At 44.1% G+C, this 22,227-nt stretch overlaps 1 protein-coding gene across 3 annotated transcripts in view; it reads left to right on the forward strand.

Annotated features, from left to right (window-relative positions):
• The window catches only part of CENPN (centromere protein N), a 56,660-nt gene that overhangs the window by 1,790 nt on the left and 32,643 nt on the right, over positions 1 to 22,227 (forward strand). For all 3 annotated transcript variants that reach the window (XM_056526146.1, XM_056526144.1, XM_056526145.1), the window contains 2 exons: positions 9,375 to 9,555; positions 16,992 to 17,037. In XM_056526146.1, the coding sequence (XP_056382121.1) occupies positions 9,385 to 9,555; positions 16,992 to 17,037 (217 nt within the window). In that variant the 5' untranslated portion in view covers positions 9,375 to 9,384. The remainder of the gene's footprint in view (positions 1 to 9,374; positions 9,556 to 16,991; positions 17,038 to 22,227) is intronic.

Consider the following 22,227-nt stretch of genomic DNA (forward strand, 5'->3'; position numbering starts at 1 on the left):
AATGACATTCAGTCCGCGTTTTAACCCTTTAGGTGTTTCACAGGAATAACAGCAAAGTGAAGGAGAAAATTCACAATCTCCATTTTTTACACTCGCATGTTCTTGTAGACCCAATGTTTGAATTTTTACAAGGGGAAAAAGGAGAAAATGTATACTTATATTTGTAGCCCAATTTCTCTCGAGTAAGCACATACCTCATATGTCTATGTAAAGTGTTCGGCGGGCGCAGTAGAGGGCTCAGAAGGGAAGGAGCGACAAGGGGATTTTGGAGAGTACGTTTTTTTGAAATGGTTTTTGGGAGGCATGTTGCATTTAAGAAGCCCCTATGGTGCCAGAACAGCAAAAATCCCCCACATGGCATACCATTTTGGAAACTAGACCCCTTGAGGTACGTAACAAGGAATAAAGTGAACCTTAATACCCCACAGGGGTTTCACGACTTTTGCATATGTAAAAAAATAAAAATAAAATTTCACTAAAATGTGTGTTTCCCCCCAAATTTCACATTTTTGCAAGGGTTAATAGCAGAAAATACCCCCCAAACATTGTAACCCCATCTCTTCTGAGTATGGAGGTACCCCATAAGTTGACCTGAGGTGTACTATGAGTGAACTACAATGCTCAGAAGAGAAGGAGTCATATTTAGCTTTTTGAGAGCAAATTTTGCTCGGGGGCATGTCGCATTTAGGAAGCCCCTATGGTGCCAGGACAGCAAAAAAAAACCACATGGCATACTATTTTGGAAACTAGACCCCTTGTGGAACGTAACAAGAAATAAAGTGAGCCTTAATACCCCACAGGGGTTTCACGACTTTTGCATACGTAAAAAAAAAAAAAAAAAAATCACTAAAATGTGTTTCCCCCCAAATTTCACATTTTTACAAGGGTTAATAGCAGAAAATACCCCCCAAAATTTGTAACCACATCTCTTCTGAGTATGGAGGTACCCCATAAGTTGACCTGAAGTGCACTACGGGCGAACTACAATGCTCAGAAGAGAAGGAGTCATATTTGGCTTTTTGAGAGCAAATTTTGCTCGGGGGGCATGTCGCATTTAGGAAGCCCATATGGTGCCAGGACAGCAAAATAACCCCCACATGGCATATCATTTTGGAAACTAGACCCCTTGAGGAACGTAACAAGGCATAAAATGAGCATTTACCCCCCACTGGTGTCTGTCAAATCTTTGGAACAGTGGGCTGTACAACATTTTTAATTTGCACAGCCCACTGTTCCAAAGATCTGTCAGACACCAGTGGGGTGTAAATTCTCACTGCACCCCTCATTACATTCCGTGAGGGGTCTAGTTTCCGAAATGGGGTCACATGTGGGGTTTTTTTTTTTTTGCGTTTGTCAAAACCGCTGTAACAATCAGCCACCCCTGTGCAAATCACCTCAAATGTACATGGTGCACTCTCCCTTCTGGGCCTTGTTGTGCGCCCCCAGAGCAGTTTGTGCCCACATATGGGGTATCTCCGTAGTCGGGAGAAATTGCGTTACAAATTTTGTGGGGCTTTTTTCCCCTTTACCTCTTGTCAAAATGAAAAGTATGGGTCAACACCAGCATGTTAGTGTAAAAAGTTTATTTTTTTTACACTAACATGCTGGTGTAGACCCCAACTTCACCTTTTCATAAGGGGTGAAAGGAGAAAAAGACCCCCAAGATTTGTAAGGCAATTTCTCCCGAGTACGGCGATACCCCATATGTGGCCCTAAACTGTTGCCCTGAAATACGACAGGGCTCCAAAGTGAGAGCGCCATGCGCATTTGAGGCCTAAATTAGGGACTTGCATAGGGGTGGACATAGGGGTATTCTACGCCAGTGATTCCCAAACAGGGTGCCTCCAGCTGTTGTAAAACTCCCAGCATGCCTGGACAGTCAACGGCTGTCTGGCAATACTGGGAGTTGTTGTTTTGCAACAGCTGGAGGCTCCATTTTGGAAAGAGTGGCGCACCAGACGTTTTTCATTTTTATTGGGGAGGGAGGGGGGCTGTGTAGGGGTATGTGTATATGTAGTGTTTTTTACTTTTTATTTTATTTTGTGTTAGTGTAGTGTAGTGTAGTGTTTTTAGGGTACAGTCACACGGGCGGGGGATTACAGCAAGTTTGAGCTGCCGCGCAAAATTTGCTGCATCGCAAACTTGCAGCCTGATACTCACTGTAAGCCCCCTGCCCATGTGAATGTACCCTGTACATTCACAGGGGGGGGACCTCCAGCTGTTGCAAAACTACAACTCCCAGCATGCCTGAGAATGTTTGGGAGTTGTGGTTTTGCAACAGCTGGAGGCACACGGGTTGGGAAACACCGAGTTAGGAAACAATGTTTCCCAACCAGTGTGCCTCCAGCTGTTGCAAAACCACAACTCCCAAACATTCTCAGGCATGCTGGGAGTAGTAGTTCGGCAACATCTTTAGAGCCAGATGTTGCCGAACTACAACTCCCAGCATGCTTGGAGTTGTAGTTTTGCAACATCTGGAGGACTATAGTTTGCAGACCACTAATACAGGGGTTCCCAATCTGTGCCCTTCCAGATGTTGCAAAACTACAACTCCCAGTATGCCAAAACTGTCCAGGCATGCTGGGAGTTGTAGTTCTGCAACATCTGAAGGGCCAGATGTTACAGAACTACAACTCCCAGCATGCCTGGACAGTAAGGGCATGCTGAGGATGTGTAGTTTTGCAACATCTGGAAGGGCACAGTGGTCTCCAAACTGTGGACCTCCAGATGTTGCAAAACTGCAACTCCCAGCATGCCCAGACGCCAAGGGCTGTCTGGGCATGCTGGGAGTTGTAGTTTACAGGGTCCTATTACAGCAATGCATGTCGCTTTACGGCGACGTGCATTGCTGTAAAGGGCCCGACCGCGGCTGAAGATCTACTCACCTGTCGCCGCCGCCGCCATCTTCCTCGCCGGGATCCGGGTCTTCAGGGACGAGGTAAGTACCGGGGCCGGTCCCCAGCACTCCCCCGTCCCCCGCCGCGTCCTCCGGTCTTCCTCCCGTCCTCTCCGGACTTTCAGGGGCCGGGCAGGACGGGAGGAAGTAACCGCCCCCCTCCTGCGATTGGTCGGCTTGCCACCTCGCTCCGATACTCCAGCATGGTCCTGGCTGTCTGTGACAGCCGGGATCATGCGAAATTACCGGGCGGTCGGGTCCCAGAGACCCGATCAGCCCGGTATCGCCGCAGATCGCAAGGGCGATTTCCCTTGCGATTAGCGGCGATCGCCGACATGGGGGGCCTACATGGCCCCCCTCGGCGTTTGCCCTGGATGCCTGCTGAAGGATTTCAGCAGGCATCCAGTTCCGATCTCTGCCCGGCGAGCGGCAGAGACCGGAAAACGCCATGACGTATGCATACGTCATGGGTCCTTAAGACCCAGGGTGTGAAGACGTATGCATACGTCATGGGTCCTGAACAGGTTAAAGGAGATGTCCGGCGCCGACTTTTTCTATTCCGGGCTGCAAAAAAAGACAAAAGAAACTTTCACTTACCCCCATTTTGTGGTATCCCGGTACCGTATCCTATCCGGTACCTCTTTATTATAGGTCCCCATAGCCAGAGTCCCTAGGATGTCGGGGTCTTTATTGTCTAGTTCACCCCTAGTCACACCTCATCCATATAGTAGTTATCCTGTAACCATTTGGGATTTATATATTTGTATAAATGTAAATAAATAGTTGATTACCTGTCCATAGCATAGCAGGACCTGCAGGTCGCGTGATCAGGTGAACTCTATGGTATTTCTGCTTAAAGGAGTAGTCTAGTGGTGAACAACTTATCCTCTATCCTAAGGATAGGGGATAAGTTTGAGATCGCGGGGGGTCCGGCTGCTGGGGCCCCCTGCGATCTCCTGTACGGAGCCCCGACAGCCCGCGGGAAGGGGGCGTGTCGACCTCAGCACGAAGCGGCTGCCGACACGCCCACTCAATACAACTCTATGGCATAGCCGGAGCGCTGCCTTTGGCAATCTCCGGCTCTGCCATTGAGATGCATTGAGGGGGCGTGTCGGCCGCCGCTTCGTGCGGGGGTCGACACCCGCTATCTGGCCGGAGAGCCTGGCCCACTTACAGAGAGATCGCAGGGGGCCCCAGCGGTCTGACCCCCCGCAATCTCTAACTTATCCCCTATCCTTAGGATAGGGGATATGTTTTTCACCACTGGACTACCCCTTTAAGGACCTTTTGGAGGTCCCTGTGACGTAGTTAATCCCATCACACTGTGTAACAGTGAATGACAGATGTTCGGACCAGATTCACCCAGCCCCTGCCCATATAAGGGAGCGGCGGCCATTGCTCGCTCTCTTGTTCCCAGGCTGTCAATTGAGCAGGATCTGCGCAGCTGTCTACCGCAGTGAGTTAGGCCCGAGCCTTGCGGCAACGGCTGATCTATTCAGGATTGCGAGTGTATCAATCCTTAAAGGGGTAGTCCAGTGGTGAAAAACTTATCCCCTATCCTAAGGATAGGGGATAAGTTTGAGATCGCGGGGGGTCCGACCGCTGGGGCCCCCTGCGATCTCTCTGTACGGGGCCCCGGCTCTCCGCCGAGATAGCGGGTGTCGACCCCCGCACGAGGCGGCGGCCGACACGCCCCCTCAATACATCTCTATGGCAGAGCCGGAGATTGCCGAAGGCAGCGCTTCGGCTCTGCCATAGAGTTGTATTGAGGGGGCGTGTCGGCTGCCGCCTCGTGCGGAGGTCGACACGCCCCCTTCCAGCGGGCTGTCGGGGCTCCGTACAGGAGATCCCGGGGACCCCAGGGGTCGGACCCCCCGCGATCTGCAACTTATCCCCTATCCTTAGGATAGGGGATAAGTTGCTCACCACTGAATCACCACTGGACTACTCCTTTAAGCACTCTGCAAGATCACCGGACCTTATGTATCCCCTAAATCCGGACGGATCTGCAATAATTACCCTCAATTCAGAGACTTTCAATATCATTCAAGGTCCACAACAACTGTCAGTCATTGAGATATATAGAGACTGTTTGCCTGAGACTGTTATTGTTCATTGGATGTACCGCAAGCATCTAAGTAAAGTTCTCCAAGTTAAAGTTCAACTACTTTGTGGATCTTCAGTCATTTTATTACATGAACCTATCGTTACTGGGAAGGGCTGCGATAGGCCGGAGAATTACCTCAGCATACTAGCCCTCAGCCTGGCGTCACAAATTAACGGGTTAACATTAACACCTCATTTACCTAAACACCCCAGCTACCATACACCCCCCAAGGGCTACCACAGTATGTTCTCCCGGAGCTTCGCAACATCTGATCGGTCGGCCGGGCTTTTGCCTTCCTACTTCCTTTAGCCTGGTACGTCACACGGCGCTTCAGCCTATCACTGGCCGAGGCGGGACATCGCTGCGGCCGGTGATAGGCTGAAGCACCGTGTGACGTACCGGGCTAAAGGAAGTAGGAAGCCAAAAGCCCGGCCGACTGATCATCTGTTGCGGAGCTCTGGGAGAACATATGGAGGTAAGTGAAAGTTTGTTTTGTCTTTTTTTGCAGCCCAGGCAGGACGGAATAGAAAAAGTATGTGTCGGACATCTCCTTTAATTCTGTTCACCAGAAGCAGGGGGGCGGGTCCCTCACTGTGATAACCACTCCCCCTCCCTCACTCTCCTCAGTCCAGTGCTTCCCAACCAGGGTGCCTCCAGCTGTTGCAAAACTACTGCTCTTAGCATGCCCACACATCATTTGGCTGTGCAGGCATGCTGGGAGTTTTAGTTTTGCAACAGCTGGAGGCATATGTTTGTAGTCCCCCTTTATTATACAAACACACACACACACACACACACACATTAGATAGACACACTGATATACACACATACACATATATCAACACACACTTACTTTTTAAACAAATCCTCTATTCACTGTCTGCAATGTGTTTCCGCCTCTCTCCCCACGAGCCACAAGCAGACAAGTAAACACAGGCAGCTGGGAGCAGAGCAACTTGCTGTCAATCATGAAATACGACCAGTGACGTTAGGACGAAGCAGTGTACACAGTAGGACTGAATGCATCCCGGGGGGGGGGGGGGCAGTTCTTTGACTAGCTTTTTTCAGTATGAAATACTGAAAATGTTCTAATGAAAACAATTGCAAAACCTATTGGTCATACATGCTTTACAACATATCAAAAGTATTTATATCTGACATTGCCTATTTAACCCCTTAACCTCTTAAGGACGCAGGGCGTAACTGTAAGCCCTGTGCCCGGTCCCGGTATTTAAAACGGGGTCATGCCCTGACCCCGCGTCATACCGGGTCGGTCCCGGCGGCTTATGATAGCCAGGACCCTGGGCTAATAGCGTGCGTCACAGATTGTTGTCCCGTGCGCTATTAACCCTTCAGATGCGGCGATCAAAGTTGATCGACGCGTCTAAAACTAAAGTTAACGCTTCCCGGCAGCTCAGTTGGGCTGATCAGGACTATCACGATAAAATCACGATGTCCTGATCAGCTAGGACATGAGCGGAGACCCCCTTACCTTGCTTCGTCGCGTCCAATCGGCGTTTGATTGCTCCAAGCCTGAGCTACAGGCTTGAGCAATCAACCCCCTATTACAATGATCCATGCAAAGCTATGGCTTTGCAGGGATCAATGTAAAAGATCAGTGTGTGCAGTGTTATAGCCCCTTATGGGAGCTATAACACTGCAAAAAAAAAAAAAGTTAATAAAGGTCATTTAACCCCTTCCCTAATAAAAGTTTGAATCACCCTCCTTTTCCCATAAAAAAAAACTGTAAATAAAAATAAACATGTGGTATTATTGCGTGCGGAAATGTCCGAACTATAAAAATATTAAACCGCACGATCAATGTCGTACGCGCAAAAAAATTCCAAAGTCCAAAATAGCGTAGTTTGTCACTTTTCATATAATGAAAAAATGAATAAAAAGCGATCAAATAGTCCGATCAATACAAAAATGATACCGCTAAAAACTTCAGAACACGGCGCAAAAAATTAGCCCTCGTACTGGCCCGTACGCGGAAAAATAAAAAAAGTTAAAGGGGTCAGAAGATGAGAATTTTTTACGTATACATTTTCCTGCATGTAGTTATGATTTTTTTCAGAAGTACGATAAAATCAAACCTATATAAGTAGGGTATCATTTTATCCGTACGGACCTACAGAATAAAGATAAGGTAGGTCCGTACCGAAAAATGCACTGCGTAGAAACGGAAGCCCCCAAAAGTTACAAAATTACAATTTTTCTTCAATTTTGTCGCACAATAAAAAAAATTTCCGTTTCGCCGTGGATTTTTTTGTAAAATGACTGTCACTGCAAAGTAGGATTGGTGCAAAAAATAAGCCATCATTATGGAATTTTATTTGCAAAATTGAAAGCGTTATGATTTTTTGAAGGGGATGAGGAAAAAATGAAAATGGAAAAACGCTGAGTCCTTAAGGGGTTAAGGACGCAGCCAATTTTATTTTTGCATATACAGTCCATGTAGAAAAAAGCATGATCGCACTCACCCAGTAAAGATAAAAGCAGGGCTGTGGAGTCGGACGAAATTTTGGGTACCTGGAGTCGGCAAACAATTCACCGACTCCTACTAAATTTAGATTGGAATAAAAAAAAAAAGCAAGTTTTAAATGTCCCAATTCACAAAAAGTTATAATTAATGACTTCTCTACTGTAAGAATAAAGACCAATGCATTCAGTGCCTCACGTAACCGCAAAACGAACACGTTAAGTGACTGTGAAGAAGCATGCTTTTCATGTGCTTTACTATATGGCACACAACGCACAACTAGGAGCGGCAATACTTATACTTTCCATAGTGTTGTGTTCTGCTGTTATGTTTTTTGCAGGACTAGAGACACTTGTATAAGTGAAGGGAATGGAGGGTCAACAGTTCAAGACTGAAGCTGTAAACCATTGGAAAAACTGCTGCCATTCAGCTAAGGCTATAAAAACTTGTAAACTCTGATTGTTAGCTTAAACTTTATACATGACTATGAGATTCTACTAGGGAAATCCTGTTTTATAATAACTGCCCCCTTCCTGGATCCTCCCACTGCCCTATCTTCAGCAGCAGATCAGCACACAAAAAGGAGAAGGCAGCAGCTTCTGCCCAACTACCTCTCTCTGCTAGAAGAGCTTAGAAGAACTTGGTGGAACAGCTCCTTGGATTCAACTGTGTTTATAAATACATTTGCATATTAATACAGAGGAGTCGGAAGTACAAAAAACTGTGGCGTCGGAACATTTATCTACGGACTCCACAGCCCTGGATAAGGGTCCTCTTTATTGAAACACTTCTTAAACCATTCCGTGGCTCGGCTAGAGAGACGTGGTCAGCATCCGCTGACTGACCGGCCGAGGCGAGGCAACGTTCCTTTCACGGTTCAGCCGTTTTCTCAAGCCTCAGGAAAAGAACACAGTACCTGCAGTGAAATATGGTGGAGGTTCAATGATGTTTTGGGGTTGTTTTGCTGCCTCTGGCACTGGGTGCCTTGAACGTGTGCAAGGCATCATGAAATCTGAGGATTACCAACAGATTTTGGGTCGCACTGTACAGCCCAGTGTCAGAAAGATGGGTTTGCATCCGAGATCTTGGGTCTTCTAGCAGGACAATGTCCCAACCATACATCAAAAATCACCCAGAAATGGATGGCAGCAAAGCGCTGGAGAGTTCTGAAGTGGCAGCAATGCATCCAGATCTAAATCCCATTGAACACCGTGGAGAGATCTTAAAATTGCTGTTGGGAAAAGGCGCCTTCCAATAAGAGACCTGGAGCAGTTTGCAAAGGAAGAGTGGTCCAACATTCCGGCTGAGAGGTGTAAGAAGCTTATTGATGATTGTAGAAAGCGACTGATTTCAGTTATTTTTTCCAAAGGGTGTGCAACCAAATATTAAGTTAAGGGTGCCAATAATTTTGTCTTTGTCCAGACCATTTTTGGAGTTTGTTGTGACGTTATGTCCAATTAGTTTTTTTTTCCTCCTTTTTGGTTTAGTTCCAATACACACAAAGGAAATAAACATGTGTTACTGCAATCCTTTTCTGTGAGAAATACTTTACTTTTTTGAAAAATTTCAGGGGTGCCAAGATTTACGGCCATGACTGTGTGTGTGTGTGTGTGTGTATATATAATTTATTATAACATCTATGGGAGCACCAAATACAGTGATTCGTTGTATCCAGTACCCCTGTAGACAATGCATGGAGCACATGCCAACACCCTGCTCCATGCCGCGGAGAGAGCCGTGATCGAAGGGGTCCCAGCGCTTGGATCTCTGTTTGTGTGAATTTGTTATATATGAAGCAGAGGAATTCAGGAAGTTTTAAATGGTATAGTTTTTTATTTTATTATTTTTTTTGCAATACCAATAATTTTCTTTGCACTATTCCCCCCCAGTATTTCTACAATGGACGAATGCCTTGCCGAATTTATAAAACGGATGATTTTACGAATGCCTCGAGTCGAACTCATGCCCACACTGAAGGAATGGGGGTTTTTAACAGAAAGGGAGCTTCAGTCACTAGATCTGATACGGGTAAAGGACATTCTAGCAGTGGAAGTTGTCAATATCTGTGAGGTAAGTTGCTTTTAGAGAATGCAAATGAAGTTATTTTTGTCTATATTTATTATTCAGGATTTTTTCTTTTCTTAAGTACTCCAGTGAAATGTGTTAGGCTCCCTTTACAAATGTGCGTTGTCTGTTTGTTTTCCCTCCGGGGCTGCAGAAAATTCACCAGAGGGAAAATGAAGCAAGAACTAATCCCATTCATTGAATGGGACCGTTCAAAATCATCGGGCGTCTCAGTTTGGACACAGAATGATTAGACTCGCCAGACCGGTACAGACAGGGGAATGCATCACAAACAATGGACACCGGATGATACACAGCTGATGCACTTCTGGCATCAATTGTGGCAATTTTCGCCCAGTTTCGCCAGAGCCGGTCACTGCATATATGTAACTCTAGCCTTATAAATCCATTGTGCCTAGACTGTAATTGTAAAAGAACAAACTTTAAGTCCCCTTGCTGTGCCAATATCACAATTTTGTCTTCTGGGCCCGGTCTTCTTCCGCATCCTAGTGCCTGACGTGTCGCACTGCGCTCAGATTGTCACCAGCCATACCTAAGCGCAGTGTTATGTTATTGGCCCAGGTAGCGGGAGAAGGTGGGATCCAGGCTCTTTTGATACACTGAGCAAAATGTCATGTAAAGTTTACATGACATTTTGTTCATTGTATCACCTGCCAAGATGGAACTTCGCTGCGGCCATTGATAAACTGAGCACATTGTGACGCGTCGGGCTCCAGTATATAGAAGAATACCTGGCAAGACAAGAGCGATACCGGCACACACCGGATGAGCTGCGGGGAGTTAAAGTTTATTTTACTTTTTGCACCCCAGGCACAATGGAAAGATTAAACATTTCACTGGAGTTTTCCTTTTAAAGGTGTTGTCCAGGAGTAGAAAAACATGGCTGCTTTCTTCATTTCTTACCACTCTTGTCCTAAGGTTGTGTGTGGTATTAAAACTTTGTTCCATTCACTGGGAACAATGTAACTGACCTACAATTCCGATGAGATTTGAAACAAATCAGTTGTGTTTTTCTAATCCTGGATAGCCCATTTTTAATAGAACCTACATCCTCTGCTTACCTTCACACATCAGCAGCTAGACATTTTCTTTGCAATCAGACCCCCACCAATCAGCTAGTTGTCACCTATTCACAAGATAGGTAATAACTTTTAATCAGCCGCCGATCGCAGTTATGCCCGGCATTACCCCTTAGACGCTGCATTCAAAGTTGATTGCGACGTCCAAAATGAAGAGACATCCAAACCAAAATGAAAAAAAATTTAAAACCGTGGTGCTGAGAGGAGGACTGGAGGGCCCCTATCTACCTCCTTGCTGTCTGATTAGTGCTCTGATGCTCCAGGAGGCCTCAGCAGCCTGGAGCAGTCGAGCACTGATAACACTGATCAATGCTATGCTATGGCATAAAAGTGGAAATCACTCCCCTTTTGCCATTTAAAATATTTTTATTAACAAAAAATAAACATATGTTGTATCACCGCATGTTTAAATGTCCGAACTATAAAAATACAACATTTAATTACCCCTTAAGGACTCAGCCCATTTTCACCTTAACCCCTTGGGGATGGAGTCCATTATAACCCTAAGGACTGGAGCATTTTTTTGCAATTCTGACCACTGTCACTTTAAGCATTAATAACTCTGGGATGCTTTTAATTTTCATTCTGATTCCGAGATAGTTTCTTCGTGACATATTCTACTTTTCTTGGTGAAAAATTCCAAAATTTGATGAAAAAATTGAAAATTTAGCATTTTTCTAACTTTGAAGCTCTGTGCTTGTAAGGAAAATAGACATTCCAAATACATTATATATTGTTTCACATATACAATATGTCTACTTTATGTTTGCATCATAAAGTTGACATGTTTTTACTTTTTGAAGACACCAGAGGGCTTCAAAGTTCAGCAGCAATTTTCAAATTTTTCACAAAATTTTCTAAATCAGAATTGTTCAGAGACCAGTTCAGTTTTGAAGTGGATTTGAAGGGCCTTCATATTAGAAATACCCCATAAATGACCCCATTATAAAAACTGCACCCCCCTAAGTATTCAAAATGGCATTCAGAAAGTCTGTTAACCCTTTAGGTGTTTCACAGGAATGGCAGCAAAGTGAAGGAGAAAATTCTAAATCTTAATTTTTTACACACTCATGTTCTTGGAGACCCAGTTTTTGAATTTTTACAAGGGGTAATAGGAGAAAAAGTCCCCCAAGGAAATACCTCATGTGTATGTGAAGTGCTCGGCGAGCGCAGTAGAGGGCTCAGAAGGGAAGGAGCAACAATGGGATTTTGGAGAGTGCAGTTTCCCCCCCCCCCCCAAATTTACCATTTTTTTTCATCTGAGAATGGAAATACCCCATGACGCAAAAAAGGCATACTATTTTGGAAACTACACCCCTCAAGGCACGTAACAAGGGGTCCAGTGATCCTTAACACCCCACAGGTGTTTGACGACTTTTCGTTAAAGTTGGATGTGTAAATGACTTTAATTTTTTTTTTCACTAAAATGCTAGTTTTTCCCATCGCCATGACAGCACCACCTGAGAGAGGGACTCCGCCCCTAGGGACAGGAAACCTTGGAGAATAAAAGGAAGTCCACTCCTCTCCATCCTCAGTGGTTTCCTGTCCCTATGGGAAGCCTGGAGAAGCCCCAGTCTCTGGGGGACTTTAGGAATGGCTGAGGGATTTCTTTATGCTGGGCCCCTCGGTGTAGGTGGTGAGGAATCCCTTATGGTCCCTAATGGGGGATCCCAGCCGAGCTCACATTTTCCTCAAATTTAAATCTCCCGCCCTCCCCCCACTCTCCTCCGTCGGAAGCCGGTGTTAACTCACAAATTTATTGTGTCTGCTGTCGCTGGTTGCGGCGGGCTCAGGCGGAGGATCCCGGCGTCTGAGCGCGGACGACTGAGGATAGCTGCGGCAAGCATATGGGGCGGGGATTAGCACCGTCACTGCTGTGCAAGTGACAATGCAAGAGGAAGCTGGAGGTCAGAAGGGGCGGATGTGACGTCACGAGCCGGGCCTCCGGCGCTCAGGAGGTGGCAGATTCAAAAGGAGTTTTCATTCTGCCATTCTTCTTCCTGTGGTGAGCTGGCCAGCCATTCATACCTGTCCAGCTTTGGAGTGGGGGATTTTTCCGTTGTTCCAGCATGAGTACCAGTGGTGACAACCTGAGGCGTACTCCATCTGACTCATCTGCAAAGATGCCATCTTCGGTACCGGCAGTTTCTGAGTGAGTGTATTCTTTCTATGTTTTTGGTATTTTTTTTTACTAAGTTGTGGTCTTTTTGGTTATTTTCAGCATGGTGATGATGCACCTAGGAAACCTTCCAAAAAGACAAAAAATTGTGAATGTAATATGTGTAGAGGAATATTACCTCCTGAATATGGAAAGGCATCATGTCAGTACTGTATTGATAGGCTGATAACTTCAGAAGTTCCAGCCTTAGTTCTGTCTCTTCTGGCACAAATGCAGGATCTTATTAGAAAGGAGATCCAGTCATCCATTCAGAGTTTAACAGCTGCTGCTAATCCTGTGGTTACTGATTCCACACCTCTTCCCACTGCTTCTACGGTTATTACTACTCCAGTGGTCTTAAATCAATCTGATTCTGATGAAGAGGGTATTATTGTGCCAGATGGGTCGGACTCAGGAGAAGAGTCAGAGGAAGACTCCTCAGGGGAAGCGTTTCTTTCCCCTGAGGACACTGACCAGTTGGTGAAGGCTGTTCGTTCCGCTCTGAATATGGAAGAGCCCAGAGAACCAAGGTCAATCCAAGACATTCTAAAAAACATAGTGTGTTCCCTATACACAAAATTATTTCAAAAGTTATCCTTAAAGAATGGGAGAACCCTGACAGTCTTTTTTGCCTAAGGTTTTAAAAAGAAAATATCCATTCGCTGACACTGAAACTAAAACTTGGGATCACCCACCAAAAATTGACGTGTCTATCTCTAAAATCTCTAGGAAGGGATCTCTTCCATTTGAAGACCTTGGGACCCTTAAGGATCCAATGGACAAAAGAATGGAAATGTTTCTTAAAAGAACATGGGAAGCATCAGGGGCAGCCTTGAAACCTAATGTGGCAGGGACCTCTGTAGCCAGATCCGTTTTAGTTTGGTTGGATCAGTTAACCTCGAACATACAAAATAAGGTACCAAGGGAACAGCTTTTAGCCTCCATCTCTACTATCCGTAAGGGGGTGGCCTTCTTAGCTGACTCCACCTCAGATGCACTAAGGTTATCTGCCCTGTCCCAGTACTGGAAGTGGAGTCTGAGCTATGCCTTCCCCCCACTAGCATTAATACCACAAGTTCTAAAAAAGATTTGAGAGGACAGAGCGAGGGTCATTCTCATAGCTCCATTCTGGCCCCGCAGGGCCTGGTTTTCATGCCTTCGGGAGATGTCATTAACAGACCCTTGGGTCTTACCGGAACAACCGGATCTTTTGTTTCAGTGTCCTGTATTCCATCCAGATACCCAGTCTGCACCTAACTGCATGACATTTTAAAGGGTAATTCTGAGGATCAAAGGTTTATCTGATTCAGTCTTCTCTACATTACAGTCAAGTAGGAAGTCTGTTACCTCAGCAATATACTTCAAGATCTGGAAGGCTTACTTTAAGTTTATAGACCCAATAGCAGGGATAGGAGGGGTGGCACCCCTGCCACCTCACTCCTATCCCTTCGGGAGGATCGTGGGTGTCTTGGACAACCCCGATCCCCCTTATTTTCCGGGTCACCATAGACCCGTACGACCCAGAATAGCCGCAAATCGCCGGATTGAATTCTTCGGCGATTTGCGGCGATCGCCGACATGGGGGGGGGGGGGGGGATCTCAGGACCCCCCTGGGCGTTGGCACGGGATGCCTGCTGAATGATTTCAGCAGTCATCCCGGTCCGATCACCACCCGGCGGGCGGCATTGATCGGAAATGCGGAGGGCGTACAGGTATACGCCATACGCCCTCCGTCTCCATCGAGTTAAGGACTTAAAAAATTTTTGTTATTGCACTTTCATTTGTTCCTCCTCATCAAAAATCATAATGCTTTCAATTTTGCACCTCCAGACCCATATAAGGGCTTGTTTTTTGTGTCACAAATTGTACTTTGTAATGACATCACTTATTTTATAACATAATCTGCGGCAAAAAAAAAAAAAAAATTATTTGTGGGGTGAAATATAAAAAAAAACTTGGAACTTTTTAGGGCTTCCGTTTCTACGCAGTGCACTTTTTGGTAAAAATGACACCTTATCTTTATTCTGTAGGTCCATACTGTTACAGGGATACTAAATTTATATAGGTTTTATTTGATTTTACTACTTAAATATTTTTTTATTGTCATCTTCTGACCCCTATTACTTTTTTATTTTTCCATGTACGGGACAATATGAGGGCTCATTTTTTTTTGCACTGTGGTCTGTAGTTTTTATCGGTACCGTTTTTGTTTCGATGGGACTTTTTGATCGCTTTTTATTAATATTTGGTACTTTGGTATTTTTTTTTTTTACGTGTACGCCATTGACCGTGTGGTTTAACTAACCTTATATTTTAATAGTTCTGACGTTTAGGCAAGCGGTGGTACCACATATATTAGATAGATAGATAGATAGATATTAGGGCTGCACGATATGGGAAAAATGTGCGATTGCGATTTTGGGCCTAAATATTGCGATTGCGATATCCTAAAAAAAAAAAAAAAAAAAAAATGGTGAAATCCCGCCCCCCCCCCCCCACACACACACATTTCATGTCAAATCGCCTCCATTTCACATCTACCTACCCATTTTATGCCCACCGCCCATTTCACATCTCCACCGTCAAATTTTCCCCCGTGTCACATTCCCCCCCCTCTGTCACTTTCTTGCATTCTTGTATTGCAGCAATACACTGGGTTTCCTGGGTGGATTTCAAATCTTCCGCGGGACCCGGGAAACCTAGTGTATTACTGCAGTACAAGACCTTTCCCCATCAGCCAATCAGTGGCTTGACACGCGACACCACTGCGGCCAGTGATTGGCTGAAAAAGGAAAGGCCCTACACACTGTACTAAGAAGAGAGGAAACTCCGGAGCGCACGGTGACGAATCTGCAGGGACCTGATTTTTTTTATTTTTCTCCCTGCACCCTTAGCTCAGTGTTTTTCTAGCAGGGTGCCTCCAACTGTTGTGAAACTACTACTCCCCGCATGCCCGGACAGAGTTGTAGTTTTGCAACAACTGGAGGTCTCCTGTTGGGAAACACTGACTTTTAGTAATTATTTTTTACCTGCTCTGGCCGGCCCCCGCCACGGGAGCCAGCCCGAGCAGATAATTGCATGTTTTCCCGGGGGGCCATATCGCAAAAAGCAAAAATCACGATTCGATTGCTTTTGCAATATCTCGTGCAGCCCTAATAGATAGATAAATAGATATATATATATATATATAGATATAGATATATATATATATTAGAGAGAGATATATATATGTATGTATGTATATATATATATATATGTTTTTTTATTACATTATTTTACATAATTATGAAAAATACGAAAAGGGGGGGGGTGATTCAAACTTTTAATAGGGGAGGGGCTTATTCGCTTTAAAAAAAAAAAAATAAAAAAAAAAATTGCCCCCACAGGGGACTATACCATGCAGCCACTGATCACTGCTATTCCTTAGCAATGCATTGATCAGTGTTATCGGCACTCTGCTGCTTCAGCCTGCTGAGCAGGCTTGGAGCAGTAGATCGCCAATCAGACGAGGAGGAGGCAGGTGAGGACCCTCCTGTCTTCCAGTAAGGTGATAAGGACATCGTGATTCTGTCGCAATGATCCCGATCAGCTCTGCTGAGCTGCCGTGATAGTTTTACTTTCACTTTAGACACTGCAATCAACTTTGATCATGGCGTCTAAAGGGTTATTGCCGGGCATCGGCCCGAATCGGCAGTGCCTGGCATTAACCCTGGGTCCTGGCTGCTGATAGCAGTCATGACCCACAAGGTTTGAAGCTTTCTCCGCTCGTGAGAACCCTTTAAACCCCAGTAACGGGACTCAGAACAGAGTCCCTAAAGGTACGCGCTGAGTCCTTAAGATGTTAAACCACTCGGTCAATGGCGTATGTGTAATAAAGTATAAAAAGCGATTAAGGGCCCTTAAGGGGTTGTCCATGAGTCCTGCCGTAAGGCGTAAATATTAACTAAATGCTATTGAAAGCAGCTTAGTTCACGTAAGGCAAGATGGCAGTCCTCGTAATAGTGCACAAACAATTTAACAAAAAAATATACAAACAAAGTAGAAACAGAATAGAAAAAAGAACATGTTTCAGCATTTTTTCCTAATGAGAAAAATCAAGTTGAAACATTCCCTCGACGTACTGTACTACTGCAGTGTTGTAATTGTTTTTTATTTATTTTTTTGTTTGTTTTTTTTCCTCCTAGAGTCGGAAAGCTTCAATGAAACATGCAGCTGACCTGGACATTATATGTAAGTTAATCAGTTTTATTTTGCATATAGTTGCACTAGTAGAAGTACAAATATAGGTTTATAATGATACTTTCTCTAATAATTTGCATGATTTTAGGGAGTTTTAAAGGGTACCTGTCATATCACAGAAAAATGATGCTTAAATATTTTACTCACTAGGTCATGCAGATGCTTTACATGCATTTGTCATGTGTCTAGCTTCTGTATTTGGCTCTTAAATTCCTCTCCGGGTGATTACTCATTGTGACATCCACTGCTCAAAGGGGTGTGTCTGTGGCAAGCACTGAACCTGCCCTCACTCACCATAGTAACATAAAGTTGAAAAAAGACCAGAGTCCATCAAGTTCAACCTATAACCCTAATGAGTCCCTACTGAGTTGATCCAGAGGAAGGATACTCATACTTGAGGTAAAAATTCCTTCCCGACTCCAGATATGGCAGTCAGAATAAGTTCCTGGATCAACCTTTTGTCCCTATAGATCTAGAATCGATAACCTGTAATGTTGTAATTCTCCAAAAATGCATCCAGACCCCTTTTGAACTCTTTAACAGAGTTAACCATGACCTCCTCAGGCAGAGAATTCCACAGTCTTTCTGCTCTTACAGTAAAGAACCCCCATCTGTGCTGGTGTAGAAACCTTCTTTTCTCTAGACGTAGAGGATGCCCTCTTGTGAGATATATGCAAAGCAGCTCATTACATCACCTTTTCAGGTAATGTTCCCTGATATCAGCTTAGCTCCTGTTAAGGAATATAAAAAGCTGATCGGGATTTTATGCCAAGCCAGACTACTCCCCAAAAGGGAAGTTTCTACCCAACTGCAGACAGCTGTTTCGTGTTTTTTGCCACTCATCGGTACAGAGCATATATATGTGTGTATATGTATATGTGTTTATATATATATATATATATATATAATATATATATATATATATATATATATATATATATATATATATATATATATATATATATATATATATATATATATATATATATGGGGTGTGAATCGCCATGAATTTGGCGATTCGAATCGCGATACCAGTGTGGCGATTCGATATATCCCGATATATCGCGAGACCGTCTAGGTGACGATACATCGCGATATATCCCGATTCTGTCTAAAAAACAATGTCTTTTACACTTTTATTAAAACTTTTTTATTTTTTTTATACACTTTATTAGTCTTTTAGGAATCATTAGATTCCTCAGACAGATGAATATAGTTCTATTGAACTCCATTTATCTGCGATCCATTGATAGAGCCTGGTCCAGCCAGGCTCTATCAATGACAGAGCCACGGAGAGCAGGGAAGCAGAGGTAAGCCCTCCGGCTACCTCCACAGTGGATCGCCCGCGATCGCGCTGCGGGGGGGGGCGATCTAGCCCACCAGGGAGCATACACATGTCCCTTTAGACGCCGCTGTCAGCTTTGACAGCGGCGATCTAAAGGGTTAATAGCCAGCCGCGGCGATCGCCGCATGCTGGCTATTAGCGGCGGCCCCCGGCTACTGAGAACAGCCGGGGGCTGCAGAGTATGGAGCGGGCACGAGTCGGGAGCCCGCTCCATACACACTGCAGAGCACCGCATGCTGGATATTAGCGGCGGTGATGCATCAGCGGCCCCCGGCTACTGAAATCAGCCGGGGGCCGCAGAGTATGGAGCGGGCACGAGTCGGAGCCCGCTCCGTACACCCAAAGCGCCGCCGCGTCAGATCCGACTGACAAAATGTGGAACTTGTAGCTCCTGATGCCTGGGACATGCTGTTCCGGGGATCAGGAGATACAAATTCCACATCACTAAAAGAATCGATTCAAAAAATATTTTGAATCGATTCAGTATCGGCAAGTGAAAAATCGCGATAATCGCGGGAATCGATTTTTTTACTTACATCCCTAATAAATATATGTATATATATATATATATATATATATATATATATATATATATATATATATATATATATATATATATATATATATATAATATATATATATATATAATATATATATATATATAATATTTTTTTTTTATTTTTAATATTTATATATTTTTTTTTTATTATAGTCCTGGGTATAAATAGATTAAGGGAGAGATATCTGCATGGTCCCCTGATATATTTAGACATAGTTATTAGGTCTCCCCTAAGCCTCCTTTTTTTCTAAACTAAATAACCCTAATTCTGATAATCTTTCTGGGTACTGTAGTCCTCCCATTCCCCTTATTACTCCATTGCCCGTCTTTGAACCCTCTCCAGCTCCACTCTATCTTTCTTCTACACTGATGCCCAGTACTGTACACAGTATTCCATGTGTGGTCTGACTAGTGATTTGTACAGTGGTAGAATTATTTCATTGTCGTGGGCATCTATGCCCCTATTAATGCACCCCATGATTTTATTTGCCTTGGCAACAGCTGCCCGACACTGGTCACTACAGCTAAATTTACTGTTAATGAAAACTCCTAAATCCTTTTCTACGTCAGTCGTCCCAAGTGTTCTCCCATTTAATACATAATCCCAGCCCGGATTTTTACTTTTGTTCCCATAAGGTATATACATCTTACAGTGAGCATTTAAGATATTTTGAAGTCAGTATTCTTGTTTTTGAGGACATTATCCCAATTTATATTAGGGCTGGGCGGTATACCAGTTCATACCGAATACCAAAATTTTTGTCCTGCACGATATGAATTTTTCCCCATACCGCAATACCGGTTTGGCCCCTCCCTCTCGGGAATGAATGAGTTATCTGCCCAGCTCTGCGCTGTCCCCAACTAATCATATGTGACCCGCGAGCGCTGTTTCCCCCCCCCCCCCCCCAAATTAATTATTAGCCCAGTTCTGCTCTGTCCCCATCGGGATAAATACTCACATATCACCCGCAAGCGCTGCCCTCCTCGTCCTCCTGTTTGTTGCGGGCCGCGGGCGCTGACATTCTATACTGTGCCGTATCCCTATGCCCAGGCTGCAAAAGGTAAACAAAATAAACTTTAACTCACCTTCCCCGTCAGTCAGGACCTGCTTCCTAGGGAATGGAACGTCGGAGAGCCGTCAGCCTATCACCGGCCGCAGCGATGTTCCACCTTGGCCGGTGATGGGTTGAGCGCACTGTCATGTAAGAAGCTGGCTTCTTACATAACAGTGGGCTCAGCCTATCACCGGCCGAGGCAGAACATCACTGTGGCCGGTGATAGGCTGACGGCTCTCCGACGTTTCAATCCTTAGGAAGAGCGTAAGGTTGACGTAGGAACATGCGCTAAAGTTTATTTTGTTTACCTTTTGCAGCTCGGGCATGGGGAGGACAAGGAGGGCAGCACTTGTGGGTGAAATGTGAGTATTTACCCCGATGGGGACAGCGCAGCACTGGGCTAATAATTAATTGGGGGGGGGGGGCAAATACCGTTTATATACCGTGGAACCGCCATAAGTTACAAAAATACTTATTTGGTCATACCGCCCAGCCCTAATTCATATTGTTAAGGGTTTCTGAGTTGATCGAACTTTGCCTTCCTAAAGTTCATTGTTTTTGTGGCCCCTCGAGAGATTTCCTTATTACAGAACAAGTTCTAATGTGTTATATTATGATCAGTATTTACTAGGTGTCCTACCTGCACATTAGTTACTCTATCAGGTTTGTTGGTTAATATTAAGTCCAGTAGGGCGCCCCCTCTGGTCGGGCCCTGCACCATTTGGGACAGAAAATTGTCTTTAGCTATAGTCAGAAACCTGTTTCCTTTATAAGATTCACAGGTCTCAGTCTCCCAGTTTATATTAGGATAAAGTCCCCCATTATTATCACCTCATTCTGATTTGCTGCCTTGTTTATTTGCCTCAGTAATTGATCTTCTGCCTCTTCCATTAGGTTTGGTTTCTCAGAATATTTTTTTTTATCTCCATATATTTCTACCCATATTTATGGACATTTATCAACGGGTTTAGTCAGGTTTTCTTTACTATAATTGTCGCAACTGCGACTACGCGATTTTTCGTGCGACATTTTGACTGAAAAGCGAGAAAAGCAAGTTTTCCAAAAATTAACTACGTAGTAATAATTTTAAAATGGACTACAGGTAGTCAGGTATTTATTAACTGCGACAGTCGCAACTGCACAAAAAAAAGTCGTAAGGGTTAAAAATTTACTAAATTTACTCCAGCTCAAACATGGAGCAGAAAAAGCTACTACCAAAATAAAAAAGTAAAAATTGCTTACGTGAAAGAAAATTATCAACAGGCTGAAACCAGTTTATAAATAAGTCACACATAAGCAAAAAAAAAAAGTAAGCAAAAAATTACTAAAAAGAATACATAAGCAAACATTGATAAATGTCCCTCATTGACTCCACATTATCGTTTCCCTCCCGTATATCCTCCCGCAGTGCAGCCTTCAGACTCGTATTCACATAAAGACAAACTCCTCCCCTTTCTGTTTTGTCCGATCCTTCCTGAATAGATTATAACCCTGTATGTTGTCCGCCCAGTCACAGCTATCGTCCAACCAAGTCTCTGTTATACCCACTATGTCATAATTCTCCTTAGACATCATTAACTCCAGTTCCTCTGTTTTATTGGACAGACTTTTGGCTTTAGTCAACATGCAATTAATTCAAAGGTGTTTTTTTTTTTTTGTTTTTTTTTTCCTTCCCTATGACGCCTATCCCTATTAACTATTCTAACCCCTCCCTCTGCTTCACCCCCAGGAACATTAATAAGTTCCCCTCTCTCTATCTACACTATCTTCCCCCTCTCTTCGTTGTAGGTTCCCTCCGTCCCTCGTTTAACCCCTTGGACGATGCCCTTATAACCCTAAGGACGGGAGCGTTTTTTGCAATTCTGTTCTTTCACTTTAAGCATGAATAAATCTGGGATGATTTTACTTTTCATTCTGATTCCGAGATTGTGTTTTTTTTGTGACACCTTCTACTTTATGTTAGTGGTAGATTTTTGTCGATACTTGCATAATTTCTTGGTGAAAAATTCCAAAATTTGATGGAAAATTAGAAAATTTAGCATTTTTCTAACTTTCAAGCTCTGTGCTTTGTAAGGAAAATTGACATTCCAAATAAATGATATATTGATTCACATATACAATATGTCTACTTTATGTTTGCATCATAAAGTTGACATGTTTTTACTTTGGGAAGACATCAGAGGGCTTCAAAGTTCAGCAGCAATTTTAAAATTTTTCTCAAA

Source organism: Hyla sarda, chromosome 6, assembly GCF_029499605.1.
Source record: "Hyla sarda isolate aHylSar1 chromosome 6, aHylSar1.hap1, whole genome shotgun sequence".
Lineage (NCBI taxonomy): Eukaryota > Metazoa > Chordata > Amphibia > Anura > Hylidae > Hyla > Hyla sarda.